This window comes from Mesocricetus auratus, unplaced genomic scaffold, assembly GCF_017639785.1.
Source record: "Mesocricetus auratus isolate SY011 unplaced genomic scaffold, BCM_Maur_2.0 Super-Scaffold_100018, whole genome shotgun sequence".
NCBI lineage: Eukaryota > Metazoa > Chordata > Mammalia > Rodentia > Cricetidae > Mesocricetus > Mesocricetus auratus.
The window spans coordinates 26,013,994-26,031,048 of record NW_024429199.1 but is presented as its reverse complement, the minus strand read 5'-3'; the positions used below and the strand labels follow the sequence as shown (position 1 = coordinate 26,031,048).

Below are 17,055 nucleotides of genomic sequence, written 5' to 3'. Positions count from 1 at the left end.
TAGAATGAAATGTGACATGAAGTTTGCTCTGTTTGATTCTTTCTGTACCATTGTTCCTACAACGTCACCCATTTCTGTTTGAAGCATAGTTGCTAATGCAAGGACTAACTTATGATCCTCTCTGCCCCTGAGTGGTTCTGGGGCCTGTGAAAAATCCAGTGCCTTATATAGCATGCTTAGCCCTCAAAATTTGTTAAAGAAACAAAGGGATGGTTATCTATTTGTAGTGAACCTTTGCCCAAATCATACAACATGAAATGCAGATACAGGCTTTATTTTCTGACAGCCAGACTGCCGGTCTATTATTTTTTATTTATCTCAACATCACCTTTAAAAAATGTGGCTCCTTGAGGAGAGAACCCATCATGAGTGTTCTGCCACTGCCACTGCCACTGCAGTGTTAAAAGAACTTATTATGGATCTCCTTTCAATAAATCAGCCAACTATCCACCACCTAGTCAACTACCCATTAACTATTACTTACCAACCAATCATCTACCAACTGAACACTGACCACATATGAATATCAACCAACCACCAACCAACTAATCAACCAACTACCAGCCAACCAACCACCAACCAACAAACCAACCAACCATCAACTAATGACTAACTAATCAACCAACTACCAACACTCATCCAAGTAATCAACTGACTAATCAAACAATTACCAACCAACCAACTAACCTACCAACTAACCAACCAACCAACTACCAACCAAATAACCAACCAACCACCAACTACCAACAAAGTACCAACTACCAACCAAGTAATCAGCCAGTTACTAACCTACTAAACAACCTAACTAACCAACCAGTCATCAACTACCAACCAACTAATCAACCAACCACCAACTGCCAGCCAGCTAATCAACTAACTAATCAAACAACTACCAACCAATCAATCAACCACCAACTGCCAACCAACCAATCAACCAACTAACAACCAACCACCAAACACCTAATTGACTAACCACTAACTATCATCCAACTAGTCAACCAACCACAAATTAATAACCAAGTAATCAGCCAGCCAACTACCAACCAACTAATCAACTAACCACCAACTAATAACCAGTTAACCAACTAACCACCAACTAACAAACAACTAATCAAACAACCAGTGATTCATTCAATTTCACTCTAATGTTGCTGTAAGGTCTAATTAACTTCTATCTTTTTATAGACAGGATATTGGGAGATAGTTCCTCTGGCACTATTTATTGTTCATTTTTTAGTAGCATATATGTAGTAATATGTTATTATATGGAGATTCTATTTACCATGTATGTTACAAAATACTACTTTTGACATCTGTTTAGTGGTGACAGTTTACCCCTAGAATTTAAATTCCTTTGGCAATGTAGACTTGGCAACAACATATAACTTGAAAACTGTTTTTTAAACCACCTCACATTGAATTCTACCTCATCAGACCAATGTAGAGTGAAAATAATTTGTTATTATGAGCTTTTTAAATGACTTAAAAACAAGAATAGGCTAATGTGTCGAATTGAGAGCCTAATGAAGAGCTAAGAGGGATTTTCAGTTGCCATTGTATAAGACAAATCTAATGGATTTAAAAGTTTAGTTATACCTTAATCAGCAATCTTCAGGCCAAGACTTTACCTTGTTTAGCACTGTAAAAATATGTTCTTCACATTTATAAAAGTGAAAATAGCTATGTGTGTTTGGCATGCGTATGGTAAGCATGGGGACATGTTTGACCTCAGGACTGGGTGTGTAGCTCAGTGGTGGGGCATGCACTTACTGAGCTTGCTTGAGCCCTGGGTTTAATCCCCAGCATCCCATTCCCACCCCACAACTATAACAGCAGTTAGAAAAACATTTAGTTATCTCTACAAGGTACCTGGTTCTATTACTTTCATTTTGTATTTGAGGAAGTAAGTCCAGATGTGTTAAATGCCAAATTCAGAGTCAAATAGCCCTTTTAGAGGCAGAGTAGCGCTCAGACCCAGGTGCCCTTAGCTGGATCACAGGTTCTTGGCCACTGCTTGCTTCTGGTAACTGGCTTACCCTTGCTTGTCCAAGATAGTCTTCATCCAGCAGGTGGAGGGGGGCCTGCGGTATAATCCCACGGAGAAGCCTAGATGCATGGAAGTATCTTTGGAAACTTAACAGTCTTTTCACCTTTTTCTTGGTGCCAATTTCCCCTGAGTGTGTTGTATCTGTGGAAATTAACCACATGGGGAATTTCATGAGTTTAAAGGAGGCATCATTTTCTCTGTGTAAAGTATAATATATTAAAAAGGAGATACATTCAAAAGACACTGTAAGGGCAAAATTGAATTGAATATGGTCTATTGACTTCATCTTTGAAATTCTTCTAACAAATTAAAATGACAAGCAAGTAAATAAGGGGACTCCCTGTCCCTTCTCTCCACTGTCTCTCTTGCTCTCTCTTCTTGTGACAAGGCCTTGTACGTAGCCCAGGATGACCTCAACATCATGATCTTTCTGCTGAGGTTCTAGAGTTCTGGGATCACCACGATTAACTTTGTGTTTACCATTTATTTTACATATGTTTTTCTTACAAAATTCTGGACGACATTAACTGTATGAATTAAAAACTGTGCTTTTTTGGTTGGTTAATTTCTTATGTTCCCTTCAGATGTCAGAAGGCTGTGAGGGAAAAGATTTCCTGTTGTCTTGGCCGTATCATTGACAAAGTAATGAAACAACATTATAAAGCTAACCACCAGGCTGGGCATAGTAGTGCACACCTTTAATCTCAGTGCTTGGGAAGCATAGGCAGGTGGATCTCTGTGAGTTTGAGGCCAGTCTGGTATACAGTGTGAGTTCCAGGACAGTCAAAGATACAGAGGGAAACCCTGTCCCAAAAGTCAAACAAAAACAAAACAAAACAGAACAAAACAAAAAGAACCTAACTAACAATGCTCCCGAAAAGCAAAGAGGACACACACTTGCTAATTGTGTGCTCTCTTGCACTGGTAGCCATACATCACCCATCTTGGTGATAGAGGCACTTTCATGCTCATGTCATGTGTACCCTTCAAAACTTGACTCTGACATCATGGTAACTGCACAGAAATGTGCCAGGTACCATATCTGAATGTCTGTCAAGATATGTCTTATTTCAGTTGAGATGATTGAGTCACACAAGAGGTGTCTTCAGCAAAGTTTAGAAGTTGAGACAATTTAGGAGTCTATTATGAAAACATATAGCTAATGTATAAAGTAATTTGTTTTTCTGCCATATCTTCTCCCAACATCCCATCTCCCCTGTGGAGAAAAAGAAAGCCAGGGGAAACACCGAGCTGTGAATGACAAACATCTGTATCTCATTACTTGGCTGTACGAAGCATGGAAAGGCATAATTCAGGACCATCAAGACCTGCTCTGCTCTGAAAACACTGTCTGATTAAAATCACTTGTATTTACAACAAATATAGCTTTCACCCACAGAAAGAGGCAAATGTGCACATGGAGATAAGTAGAGATTGGCTGAGATTGTGTTTGGGCTATATTAATGTTAAGAATGCTATTTGTGGACTCCATTCTGCAGGTAGCCTCTCCTTTCCCTGAATTTGTTACAATATAACATAAAGTGAAGCTGTTCACTTATTTATTAAAAAAATCTTGAATACCTTTTATGGTACATTCACTGCTTTAGACATTTCAATGAGCAAAAACAGGATTCCTGCCCTCTTAGAATGGACATGGCAGAGGGAGACTGGCAATGTGTAACACAGAAGAAAAGAAATAATAAAATGCAAAGATAAATGTAATGGGAATTTTAGGTGGGGGAAGCACAGAACATGGGATCAGAGACTGCCTTGGTAGCAGTCAGCACTGGCCTAATGAGAAGATACCATTTGACCCAAATTAGAAGTGATGAGGGAATTAGCTGGGTAAATACCTTGGGATGAACCTTCCGGATATAGAAACTGGACCCAACAGCTATCAGGAGTGGGGACACGCCTAGGATGCTGGAATGTGCGAAGAAAAGAAGGATCAGTGTGTTTGAAGAGCAGAGAAAGGATAGAGGGAAGAAGGATGAACTCTTGGAACAGAGGTCAGCCTGGAACGATGTCGAAAGAGGTTATTGAAATAGTTCGGGAGGGTGCCATGGCTGCTGAGACAGTGGTGGCAGGGGAGGGCATAGAAATGGTGGTGGACCTTCGAAGATATTTTACGTTATATCCAAGTTTTTGCCTGAATGACTGGGAGAATGGCCTGCCATTGCTTGAGATAGGGAAGACTACAGCAGACCAGGTCTACAGTGGACCTGTTTTATGTAGTGAATTTGAATAAAAAATGCCTAGTCAAAATAAGAGGATGGAAAGTACAGAACTTGAGGAAGAAGACTGGGTTAGAGATAACAGGATGAGAGTCAGATGACACTGCCCAGGGAGTGAATGTGAACACTGATGGGAAAATGACCCAAGCTTCAAGTGTGGTGTGATCTACTTCATCTTCAGGATGGTACAGATAAGAGTTGAGTTACGGGAGGCGAAGAAGGAGCAGGTGGAAAGCAGGATAAATCATTCCCTGGGAGCCTTCTGAAGAAACACAATGTGACACACTAAGTATCTAATGCTGTTACTGGCACTGGCAGGAGCACTGACTCTGAGTTGTACTCTTGGAAAACACACACAACAGCTTTTAGCACTAGATACATCTAGCACCAGGGGAAAGGACCAGTTGTTGGAACAGGACAGAAAATGTTCATGTGAACAGTGACACATTGCACTGGAAATGAGAATCTGAAATACAATGGCATTGTTTGAAAATTTAAAAAGATGGATTGGTGAGATGGCTCAGTGGTGTTTATTGCCAAGTATGATCTAGTTGGATCTCCATGACCCACATGGTGGAAGGAGAAAATCAACTTTGTAAAATGTGTTCTAATCAGTCTCTCTCTGTCTCTCTGTCTCTTTCTGTCTTCCTCTCCCTCTCTCTCACACAGACATGCACATACTCACAGGCATACATACATACATTCTCACTCATACGTATGCATACACACTCTCACAGAAACACTCATACACATGCACACACACATGCACACTCCCATATACTCTCTCTCTTTCTCTCTCTCTCTCTTTCTCTCTCTCTCTCTCTCTCACACACACACACACACACACAAACATACACACTATAATGACAGGAGGTTTTCAGAGATCCCTTTAAGCAAAAGGGAATACTTGAGCTTCAAAATAAATGATGGAAAAATAAATTTTAAGTCTCCAACTGAAAAAAATAATCAATGAACTTACAGTGAAGCAGGCAAGTGATTAAGGTAAGGGGAAGATCTTTGCAGAGCATGCCAACCAATAAATGCAGACGAAATAATAGAGTGGGAAAATTGCCATTTTGCAGCCATCACAGTAATAACTGAATTGGGCCAGAATCCTTAATGGATATTACAATGATTAAGGAAAATTTAAAATGCATCAGGTAATTGCATAATACCACAGCATCATTCTGCTTATTAATTGGGTAGAGAAAATGGAAAATGGACAGCTTTTTTTTTGTGTGGCTGAATGTAAAAGAGGCACCATCTTGACTAAGTATTCCACACTGTATTAGATGGAGAAATTGACACCTTGTGCTTACTTACATATTGTACTAAGACACAGCAGCAGGGATCTAACACTCCTGCTCAAAATGGGCAGTGACTTCAACACACAGAAGCATCAGACAAGCCAGAGTGAGTGAATCTCAGTATCACAAAAACGTTAACGGCAGCATTAGGTCCTATTTCACAATAACGGACACTAGAGATACTGAACTAAATACAACACATGGTTCTGAATTGGTGCCTGGATCGGAAAAAAAATAGTCCATAAATGACATGACTAAGATAACATGAAGTTCGGATATGGAAATGTGCATAACATTGTTTTTGTGAATTTCTTGAATTTGATAATGGAAGTCTATAAGAGAATTCACTTGCTCCTTGTTGTATTTGGACAAAGGGTATGATGTGTACAGTTCCTTAATAAAAAAACACTGCAGTAAAGCAAATACTGCAAAATATGATGGTTGGTGCTTCTGGAAAGAGTGTCTGGTTTGTTCTATTCTTGAACACTTTCCACACATTTGAAATTATTTTACAATCAGATGTTTAAAAAGTGCTATGTGTGCATTGGAGCTTTAGTCAAAGCTGCAAAACCAATGATTTATGTCACTTGTAGAAACGTGAATGAAACAAGGTCATGTTAAACAAGATAAATATTGCACGTTTTCTCCCATATTAGAATCTGCATTAGAACATAAATGCCACGGAAGCAGAAGCAGAGGCACTGTGTGGAGGACAAAGGACAGGGGACCAGCACAAGGCCATGAGATAAAAGACACACAGACCCTTGCTCCATGTCGAAAAGACTATAGATATTTGTTCTATATAGAAAAAAAAAAGACCCGAGGAGTTAAAAGTGCAGTTTCTGAAAATTATGAATATTAATTTTGTTGTGTCCTTTTCTTTGTAATATAAAGTAGGAAATAAAAACCACTTGAGAGATGATGGAATGGAAGTATTTACCTCTCTCCTAATGATGAAATGGTCTCTTTCCTAAGCTTTTAGAATGCTGGAAATTTCACTTTTTCTAAGTCTTCAACCTCTCTCATTGTACAGCTTCTCCCTCTAGCATTAAAATTGCTTAAAAATTCTTATTCTTAAAGATAAATCCTGCTGTTTAAAGGTGACAGAGTTTCAGTTATGCAAGATGAAAATATTCTAGGCGTTGTTGTACAACAATCTAAATGAATTTAATAAGACCTAACTGTATAGACAAAAAGTGGTTAATAGTGTGAATTTTATGTTACATACCTGTTACCATAGTTAAAATAAACCAACCATTCCAAAGAAATACATTTCAGATGACTACAGGGTGGTAATCAGGACCTGAAGATAATAATTATGTTTTAATTATAAAATAAAGTAAAATTTGCTTTTAAATTAAATAAGAAAAAAAGTTTAAAGGGTGGAGTTGCGACAGAGTGCTTGTATAGCCCACACAAGACCCCAGGTTTGACCTTCAGATCAACACGCACACTTGTACGCACACACACACCTCTTTGAGAGGAGAGAAAAACGGGGAGAGAGAAATCCAAAACAGTGTCAAGGTGGAAAACCCCTCTGAGAGTTTTACTGCACCAGAGTGAGAAATACAGTGCTTACCATGATGTACATTCTTTATTGTATGCACTTTCAAATGTCTTGAGATGGGTCAATAGACATCTGAAAAGTTGCAGTATCAATTGGCGACCAATATTTTCTAAAATACCAACGACTGTGTCATTTTGTGTCATTTACCTCCTCTAAGTAGATGACCAAGTTAAGCAGGGAGTGAGTCAGAAATGAGGCTAGATAGTAAAGAAAGTAACAGAACTTTATTTTCTTTCTTGCATTTTTTTTTGAGACAGTCTCATACTATAGTCCAGGTTGGCGTGGAACTCACGCAGGGATTACAGGTGTGATGTGACACACCCTGCTTTAATTTTCTGGAGGGCACACATGATGCCAAGTGGAAGAAAATAACCCTCAAAGTAGCTCTGTACAGAGGAAGAGAGCATCGATATTTGCAGAAAATAATTTGATCTACATTTATCTCAATTACTCATCAGTTTAGGAACATCCATTCTGTGTTACGTGAGAATAATGAAAAACTAGCCATAAAACTAAAAGCATGGTTGGGAGAAAAAGAAATTCATTAAAAAAATGGCTTGAAAAGAACTCCCCATTTTTGCACTAGAAGTTGCTTTAGGAACTACAACAATACTGAAGTGTGTTAGTCAATTATTGAATATGTTCTGACATCTTTGTTTCAAAAGGGCTTGGAGAAAATAGCTAGCATTTATTTTGATAATTAGGAATGGGGTTATGTGTGTTATGAACAGCAATTTAAATGTAGCTAAGTCTTACATGGCACTGCTAATTTCAGCTTAGAAAAATCTGGGGAATCATAACAATGTTCCTAGTAATGAAATACTAGGCCTGCTTAAGAAGTTTATGTAATAAGGACAGTTATTTAATGGCACATTTCTGTTTGAACTTTATTGCGCCATGGTCCTCATCTGCTCAGTAGCAATAGTCATACTAAGTGGTTCTGGAATATTCCATTGCCTAATCTATGTAAGCATTGGCCCCAAGTGTGGAATTTGTCTTCTGTTCACTCAACCCTTTATGAATACTACAAGGATGAATGTATTAACACATTTTTTTCATGGCTTTAGTGCTAATTTTAGGGTTATGGAATTTGTGTTGGCTCTGTCAATATGGTAATTTGACAATTTCACAAGTTGGGATTGGCTTAATTGCAAATGCTTTAGAATTTCTTCTTCATTTTCCGAGTACCTCTCCACAGCAGCATCTCTGTGTAGGGGCTGGTCAGTGTGATAGGAGGAGAGAACTTAGAGAACTTAAACTTATATAACCGTCAATGTTCTGAGAACTCCCACGTTATGGATGTCTGCTGCATGCCTAGCTCCCTGGACAAGTTCTCCATTGGCTATTTCTACAAGCTGGCTGGTTAACAGCTGGTGCAGATGCTCAGGTGATGCTGAGGATAAAAACTTTAAGTGAGCTGGATACAAGCAGCTGTGAGCATCCACCTACCTGAACCTGATACTGGGTTCAACAGACTAAGCCTCCTCAATAATGAGCTAAGAAGCCCTCTTTACCTATTGCAATAACCATTACTGTGAAACTCCTTGCTGAACCAGCGGTCATTCATGGCCATCTTTATTCTTATTAGTCCCTTAATGGAATTTTTACTATGTCATGTAATATGTTATGGATGTAGATGACTGATCATCCAGGGTCAGCAGCCATATGGTCAAACTCTTACATACAGTGTAAAATCTTACATATAGTGTAAAATCTCACATACAGTGTAAAATCTTACATATGTTAAAGTTGTCAAATGTGTGCTAGCATTCTCCTCTCTTTGTCATTTCTTTATGTAGAGGGTCCTTTGAACTTCTCCTTTCCAGACCTTTATACAGTAGATAATAGGCTAATGTAAGCTAAATCCATTCCATTGTGTTCATGTGTTAGAATATCAGTATATCCCAGTAATACTCACAAAATTACAAATTAGTAAAAATAATATTAATGGTTTATTTAATTTGGAAACATTTGCTAAACATTAGTTTAATGAAATAGCACCAACAGTGCTCTCCTTAATAATAAGCAAATTTACTATTTTATTTTGCACACACACACACACACACACACACACACACACACACACACGTGAAGTTAAGGGCCATCTTGCAGACTCCTTCTACCTTATGGATCCTAAGGATTGAACTCAAGTTGTCAGGCTTGGTAGCAAGTTTCTTTACCCACTGCACCATTTTACCATTTTAATAAGCCAATTTTAAAAGAGAAGATGATAAAAAATTAGGTTCAATTTTGAGATAACTTTCTCAACATTCTTCAAAACAGTATGGCCAGCCCCTGTGTTTCCCTCCCCTGACCTTCACCTTAACTGACCCCTGCTCTATGCTCACTTGAGCTCATGTGGTCCAAAGTTCACTCTTATTCATGAATCTGTTTTTCTTTCTTATTCATCTTAAGGTCTGGAGAGAGACCAGAGTCTTGTTAGTTTTCTTTGAACTGTCACACTATACTGCAAGTTGTAGGTATGAGTACAAGGTTATGGGACCCAATCACTTTTCTCCTGCATCTGGCATAGCCTAAGCTCAAGAACGCTGAACACTGGAGAAATCAGGATCAAATTCCAGTTTTCAAAATGCAACTTTAGCGTAGACGAAGTGGGTTGATTTCTTTGACGTCTTATGCCCTGAAGCAAAAAGAGCAGGTTTACAGCGAGTCTTTCTCTCTTGTCCCAGGGTCCATGTGAAACTGGAGGATCAGTGGGGGGTGTCCAGGATAGCAATTTTCTTGAAAGCACACACAAGGTTTGAAGAGGGAAATGATCTAGGTTAAGATGTGGTTGTCCTGTAGAAATAACTTTTTAAATAGGCTACACTAAAAAATAAAAAAAGGGGTCAGGTGATAGTGGCACACCTTTAATCCCAGAACTTGGGAGGCAGAGGCAAGTGGATCTCTGTGAGTTCAAGACCAGCCTGGTCTACAGTGCAAGTTCCAGGACAACCAGGGCTATACAGAGAAACCTCGTTTCAAGAAATCAAATAATAATAATAATAGGAAAAATCTAAAAGATTGTGTGCAGAAAATAACAATAATGGATTTCCAGAACTTATCCTGCAGACTCCTCTTTGATGATGAACTAAAGATGTCATCTCGGGCTGAGACAACTCCTCATTGCAAATTAGTAATCCTGTTGGTCACTTTCATTTGCTCTAAGTCAACCTCATAAAAATTTCATAAAAATAAGCTGCTAAATAAACCTTTAAAAATAAAATATGACATTTTTATGCCCCCAGCCTCTCGGGAGACATCAGTGGTCACAAACAATTAGATTTGTGTATTTTTTCCTGCGTATACTTTAAGAGTCAGAAAATGGTGGCTGGAGGCAAATGACAAGCAGATATATCATTTGTCCTGGAAGATCAAATGTGGAGAATTTTCTCATATATGCTGACATATTCTTAGGACAAAGTCGTCACCAATGACTTTTGAGATCTTGAGCCATTTTATGAGGATAAAATACAAATTACATTTATTCACGCTAAGAGCATTTGACGGGCTCAGATTTTTAACAAAAGAGTAAGGAGACCTGTTTGTGAGTGTTGAAGAACAAAGAGGTAAAGACACAAACAAAACATCAGCAGCAACAATAATGAACACACACACACACACACTCACACACACACACACACTCACACACACACACACACTCACACACACACACTCACACACACACACACACACACACGGATGGGGGAGAAGAAAGGAGGAAAAAAATAGAAAGCTAAATAAAAATAAAACATATAATCACTTTAAATTTTAAAGATAAGAAGAGATTTGAGTTTAAATGATTTAAGATGCTATTTTTAAGTTCCCCCAACTCAGATCTCGAATAGAATGTATTCAAGCCCTGGGACATTATCTCTTTTGTGTACAAAATCCACTCACGACATCTTGATGGCTGTCACTAGAGAAAAACTTTGTTTTACTGCCATGGAGCGGGAGGAGGAGGAGGAGGAGGAGGAGGAGGGCGAGGAGGAGGAGGAGCAGGAGCAGGAGGAGGAGGAGGAGGAGGAGGAGGAGGAGCAGGAGGAGGAGGAGGAGGAGGAGAAGGGAGAGCAGAGTTTTCCACAAGACAGGGAAAAATGTTGCTCTGGATCTAACTTTTTCACATTTAGTTCTTGTTCAGTTGCTATTTTTCTTTAATACCCTGACAGTGATGGCTGATTTGCGTCACAGGGCTGTGGGACTTCCTCTCCCCTTGACAGCATCCACACCTGCTGGGCTCGTGGAAGGAAAGCATTGAGGAGGGGTGGATGCCGGGTCTTCCTCAGCCGCACAAGTCAGTACTGTTTCTAGCTCATTATTTTGGCCTACCATAAAAATCCATCGTAACCGGCTCAGTATGAATCTGCAACTTCCGGGGTCAGGAATGGCTGGAAAATTATTGGTTCCTTTTTTGTAAGGAGGGAAAATATCTTCAAAAGTAAGCTCTTAAGACTACTTTGGGCAAAAGGAAGGTTTTTTTTTTTCTTTTCTTTTTTTTTTCCCCAAAAATCTCAGTTTGAATGAAAGTGAAATGAATTTGTAGGAAGCAGATCAAATTTCCTCTGTCCCAAGGAAGAAATTCATGCCAGGCACAGTGTGGTTTTCCAGAACTCTCTGCTTCTGAGTTTGAAATGTTTAGCAAATCCAGAGAGTTTTGAGGGCGATGGTTTGTGGTAAGTAAATTGAGGTGACCAAACTGTCAGTGGGTTCTGCATCTCCTGAGGCTAAACCCTGCTGCATTAACTCTCTCATTCTCGTGTATTTTAAATAAGCATGGCATTTCATCAGGGGATGTGCATCTGTACTCTAAGTTTCACTACAAACATTCCACACATGTGCCGAAAGGCGCCTCTGCGCCTCCACCATCACTCTGTCTGCAACTTCACACCCCCATCCCAGAATACTCAACCGACCCCCTGCCTCTAGTCATTCTCTCCCATCCATCTCGCCTACCACTGACAGATTTATTTCTCCGAACAACTCCTACCATGTCAGCCCTCCGCTCCACATCCTCCAATGGTTCCCTAATGTCTACTTCATTCAGTTGCTATTACTTACTTTGGCGCTCATGGCTGTCCACACCACAGTCCCCTGCAGACAAGCAGGTCTCCTGTTCTTGGTTCTGCTGGTGTGGTTCCCCATATTTTTCTGCTTGAACAGTGTCACAGCAGCCATCCACCCTTGACCAGACCACTTCGAGTCTCACCTCCTGACTCTCTGGTCATATATATTCAGTTGTCTTTGTGAGTCCTCAGATTTCCCAGTTAATACTGTAGTGACTTAGCTTAGCTTAGTAGGCAAATGTTCAACCCCTTTGAGTGACCCTGGAGACAGGACTATGTGGATCTTGGTTTAAAAAGTCTTTATTCCTCGCACACACCAACACTGCCACCACAATCACAACCACCACCACCAAAACGCATAAAAATAAAAATATAAAAACCCTAATTGGGCCCAGTGGGTAAAAGCACTTCTTGCTGAGTCGGACAACCTGATTTCAATCTCTGGAACCCACACATTGAAAGGAGACAACTTAACTGTAATAGGTTGTCTTCTGACCTCTACACATGTGCTTTTCCATGAGCCTTTACACACACACACACACACACACACACACACACACACACACACACGCACTAATGCACATATAATACATGTTAAAGAAATTAGAAAGATAAGGAACGAAGGCATCAGGTGATTATTGATGGAGATTTTTTTCCAACTAGTACAGCATACATTTGTTGGCTACAATGTTGGGGTTAGATTGAATTAATTGTGGAAACTAGATAAGTCTCATCTATCTAATATAACAAATGACAGAGGTGAATCCTTGGGCAGAAGAACTCAAGCCTTACTTCTTTTCTGAATCTGGTAGATATTCTGATATGACTATAAGTGCATTTCTTTAAATGATCGTAGATCAATACTGGACTTTCTTTATCTATGAGTAGTAGCCTGGATGGGAATTTTATCTCTAAAAACCCATAGAACATCATCATTTTCTTTTTGGAAAGGAAGGACATTTATAAACCAGTTCCTTTTCCTTTATAGATTTAAAGCTGCTTGAATTCTATTTCATTTGAATGAATCTTCTGAGTTAAACACCCATATGGATGAGTTTCAATGTTTGCATGTAGATACCTACCTATCCTTATATCAGTAGAGAACTCCAGGTGGCTACTTGTACCTTGAGATTGACCCTCAGTAACCCATGGTTTCAAAAGGATAATAGTGACACCTTTGTTACCACATAGCTCTTCTTTCTATACATGGGTAAGGAACAAAGTCCTATCATGATAGGAGCATGATAACATCATGAAACTATGTCCTCACACTGAACTGAATCACAGAGAAGAAACACTCATTTTTTTTTGTGTCTGCATCTGAGTCTACCTACCAGCAGGAGAAACAGATTGACACAGAAGATTCAGCAGGTGTAGTGATTGAGACCAGGCACAGTCAGCTTCCCATGGCAGCAGTCTGAGTACAACATGAATGTACTTGGGGCCAGGGCTGATGAAGCTCAGAAACCTTGAGCACTTGGGAGGTGGCTTACATTTTTTATCAAAGCAGATTGCGAAGCTGGCACTAATAACTGCATTTTACAGACAGCTTTGGAAAAGTTTAGTCATTTATCCCAGGCTTCAGAGCAGATAAATAGCAGAGTAGGGATTCGAACGAGGGTCAGCCTGAGCCTGAGGGTGAGGCTGTGTTCATTATACCCCACCCTTTATAGGAAGTGGGCAAGGGCTTGGATAGATGTCGCAGTGTGGCATAGGATCCTGTTTTCTCTGGACACAGTGGCACATCAGGACTCAGGGGACTTCAGATTTCTGCCCTTGGGATGCAAGGTATGAGAAAAGAATAAGTAAAATGAGTGTGAAAATGCAATAAAATGCACAAGCAGAGCATGCAGTAGCAGCTGTTGAGGGTGGGGGTGGTGAGACAGTGGAAATGGGAAATCACTGTGCAGTGGGCTTGGAGTTCTGCTACACAAGATGAAAAATTCTAGAGACACGCTGTACAATATTGAATTTATAGTTAAACCCTATTATATACACTTAAAAAATTAAGAGGGTAAATCCCATATGCTGTTACATAAAAACACTGAAAACAAAAACAATAAAGAAAACATCAGCATAACTCAAGCGTGAGTGTTTAAAAATCAACAAAGATTCAAAGGTTGAAGATTAAAATTGGTATCATTGAACGGGAATGTCAGAGTGAGGGACACTGTAATGCCAATGGTGAAAGACAACCCCCAAAATTGCTAAAAAACAGGCAGAGAAGTAACTCCGTGGCAAAAACTGGAAGTGATTCTATGCATGTAACTTTCCTATTTCACTAAATGCACAACTGTAACATTAGGAAATAAATAATAAACCACTTGTGGGTTTTCAAATTGAAAACACATGTCTTACGGACACTGACTTAATGTGATTTGATTATTATGTTGCTACCCAAAGAGAGTCACAGACATTGGTTAGTGCCTGCAGCTTTGGACAAGACAAACACCGTGGCTGTGTATGGAGAGCAGAGCTGCTGCTGGAGAGAGAGGGGCAAGCTCGGGCAAACAGGCTACTTAAAACAGAACTCTGACAGGATATACATGGCCTCCACTTTGACCATCTCGAAACCCCCAAATCTCCTAAAATTATAGCCAATGGGACACCAGCCGATGTTCCCATGGCCCATGGTCCTGCTCATCTTTCTCTTTCCTTTCCCTCTAGGAGGTATGCTTTTTATAGGTTGCCTAAGCATTTATAATATTTAAGTATTATCCTAATCAGGGATGGTAACCAATAACCTCTAAATAGTCTTTGGTGGTTCTCAAGGAGTGCAATGGAAGCTCTTGAGGTGTGAATTGACTGTTCTCAGCTGTGTGGGAAGGCTTCATCTACAAATACCCCGGAGCACTCACTCTGTGGAGGACGGAAGCCCCCGGGTACACAGGAAGTTCAGAGTGTTTCTGGCTTCTCCTCCTCTAGGGGGACATGGCAGGATTGACTCTCCCCCACCTCTATTCTCATTGCGATGCGTAAGGAAGGTTTTAGCACAAGCTATCTACAAATATATGAGTCTAATGAGTGCTCCACTCTCCAGAGTGTAATGATACATTTGGTCCCTCCTTTGACGAGAAATGTGAGAGTGTGTGTGTGTGTGTGCGCGTGCGCACGTGCACACACTCGCCCATGCGCACATGCCACCTGGGTTTGAAAGTTGCCCTCCACGAGTTCTCATAATCAGTTCTGCAGTTCCTTCCAGATGAGGCTAGAACAGAGCACTCAATCAAAAATGCACTGCTATTCTAGGGCTAGACGTACTACAGAATAGAACAAATATTAATCATTTCCCAACTTATTAGTTAAAATTGTTTCTTTGTTGCATGCAGTAGAATGAAATTTTAAAAAAATTCAATTTTTATCTGGAGTTGGGGCAGGGGTTCGGTGTTTTTATCTTTTTAAATTAAGCACTATTAGTTTTCTTGTCTTTTTTTAGAGACAGTTTCAAGTAGCCCAGGCTATCCTCAAAGCCGCCAAGTAGTCAAGGATTGCCTTAAACACTTAATCATATCTCTAACCTTTCTCAAGAACTGAGATTACAGGTATACAATATACCTGGTCCCATTAATTATTATATTTTTGATATATTTAGTTCACATATTTTATATCTTTAGAAAAATATATCACTCTTTTTGGAAATAGAATCTCACTGTGTAGATCTGACTGGTTACTATGTTGACCAGGGTGGTCTTGAACTCACAGAAATTCCTCTTCATCTGCCTCCTGAGTGCTGGGATTAAAGCCATGCATTATCATTACTGGGCACATATATATACCCAGCCTGGTCTAGGTAAGACCCTGTTCTCAAAAATCAATTTATAAATATTTCCAGTCTTCTCTTCTAACTTCAACAAAGGAATGTGTTTTGTTCCATTTTGATCTCTTTGCTACTCCGTGTACTCTTTGGAAGAGCATTTCTTGCTAGGCAAGGAGTTTGCACTTTTGTGAAACAGTAAGAGAAGACATAGAGGAGAATATGAGATTCACCCAGGAGAAGAATGCAGAATCCCTCTGGGACGAAGCCAGATGAGCCATGGTGTGAGCATAGGTGATGGAAAGGGACACAAAGGACATTGGAAACAGTGCTGGGGACTAAGTGTTCCCTTTAACACACACACACACACACACACACACACACACACACACACACACACACACACACAGAATCTCACTCTGTAGCTTTGGCCAGCTAAGAACTTACCATGTAGGTCAGGTTGGCCTTGAACTCAGAGAGATCCACCTGTCTCTCTCCTAGTGCTGGAATCAATGTATGTGCCAACATGCCAGACCCTGTGAACTATTTTAGTGGTTAGTTTTCTGATGAGATTAGGAGGTAGAAGTCAAATCATCACTCTGATGGACTGTATGCAACATAATTTGATTCACACATACACACTAAGCAGACTTTCCAAATGAGTTGAAACCAGTCTATCCAAATGCCAGGCCCTAAAAGCAAGCCCCACCCAGCTTTTCAGCACTCCAGATAACACCCTTTCAGTTGTGACAAGTGGCAGTCTGCCCTTTTGATGACCTCGTGGGGTTGACAGGTTTCAAACTGCTGGAGAATGGAGAATGAAGACTAAGGCCTGTGCTACTTGGAGGCCATTCAGATCTGTTCTTCAAAGTGTCAGAGGTGTCACAACAGGGAGCAAAGGCCAGAAGTACAGTTAAGTTCAATGTCCTTTACCTTGGGACGTTTTCATGAATTCTTTCTCTTTCTTGGGCATGGCTGTGAATGTTGCATTTGCAAATTTCTCAGTGTGGCATGGTCAAAAACCAATGTTTTTCCAGGAATGTGATTTTCAAAGATGTGCCATAAAAAATATGTGGCCCCGAG

The 17,055-nt window shown here is 39.9% G+C and overlaps 1 protein-coding gene across 2 annotated transcripts in view; it reads right to left on the bottom strand.

The window, feature by feature from the left end:
• The window catches only part of Pde7b (phosphodiesterase 7B), a 307,639-nt gene that overhangs the window by 41,674 nt on the left and 248,910 nt on the right, over positions 1 to 17,055 (bottom strand). For both annotated transcript variants that reach the window (XM_040758205.1, XM_005065832.4), the window contains one exon: positions 2,037 to 2,188. In XM_040758205.1, the coding sequence (XP_040614139.1) occupies positions 2,037 to 2,188 (152 nt within the window). The remainder of the gene's footprint in view (positions 1 to 2,036; positions 2,189 to 17,055) is intronic.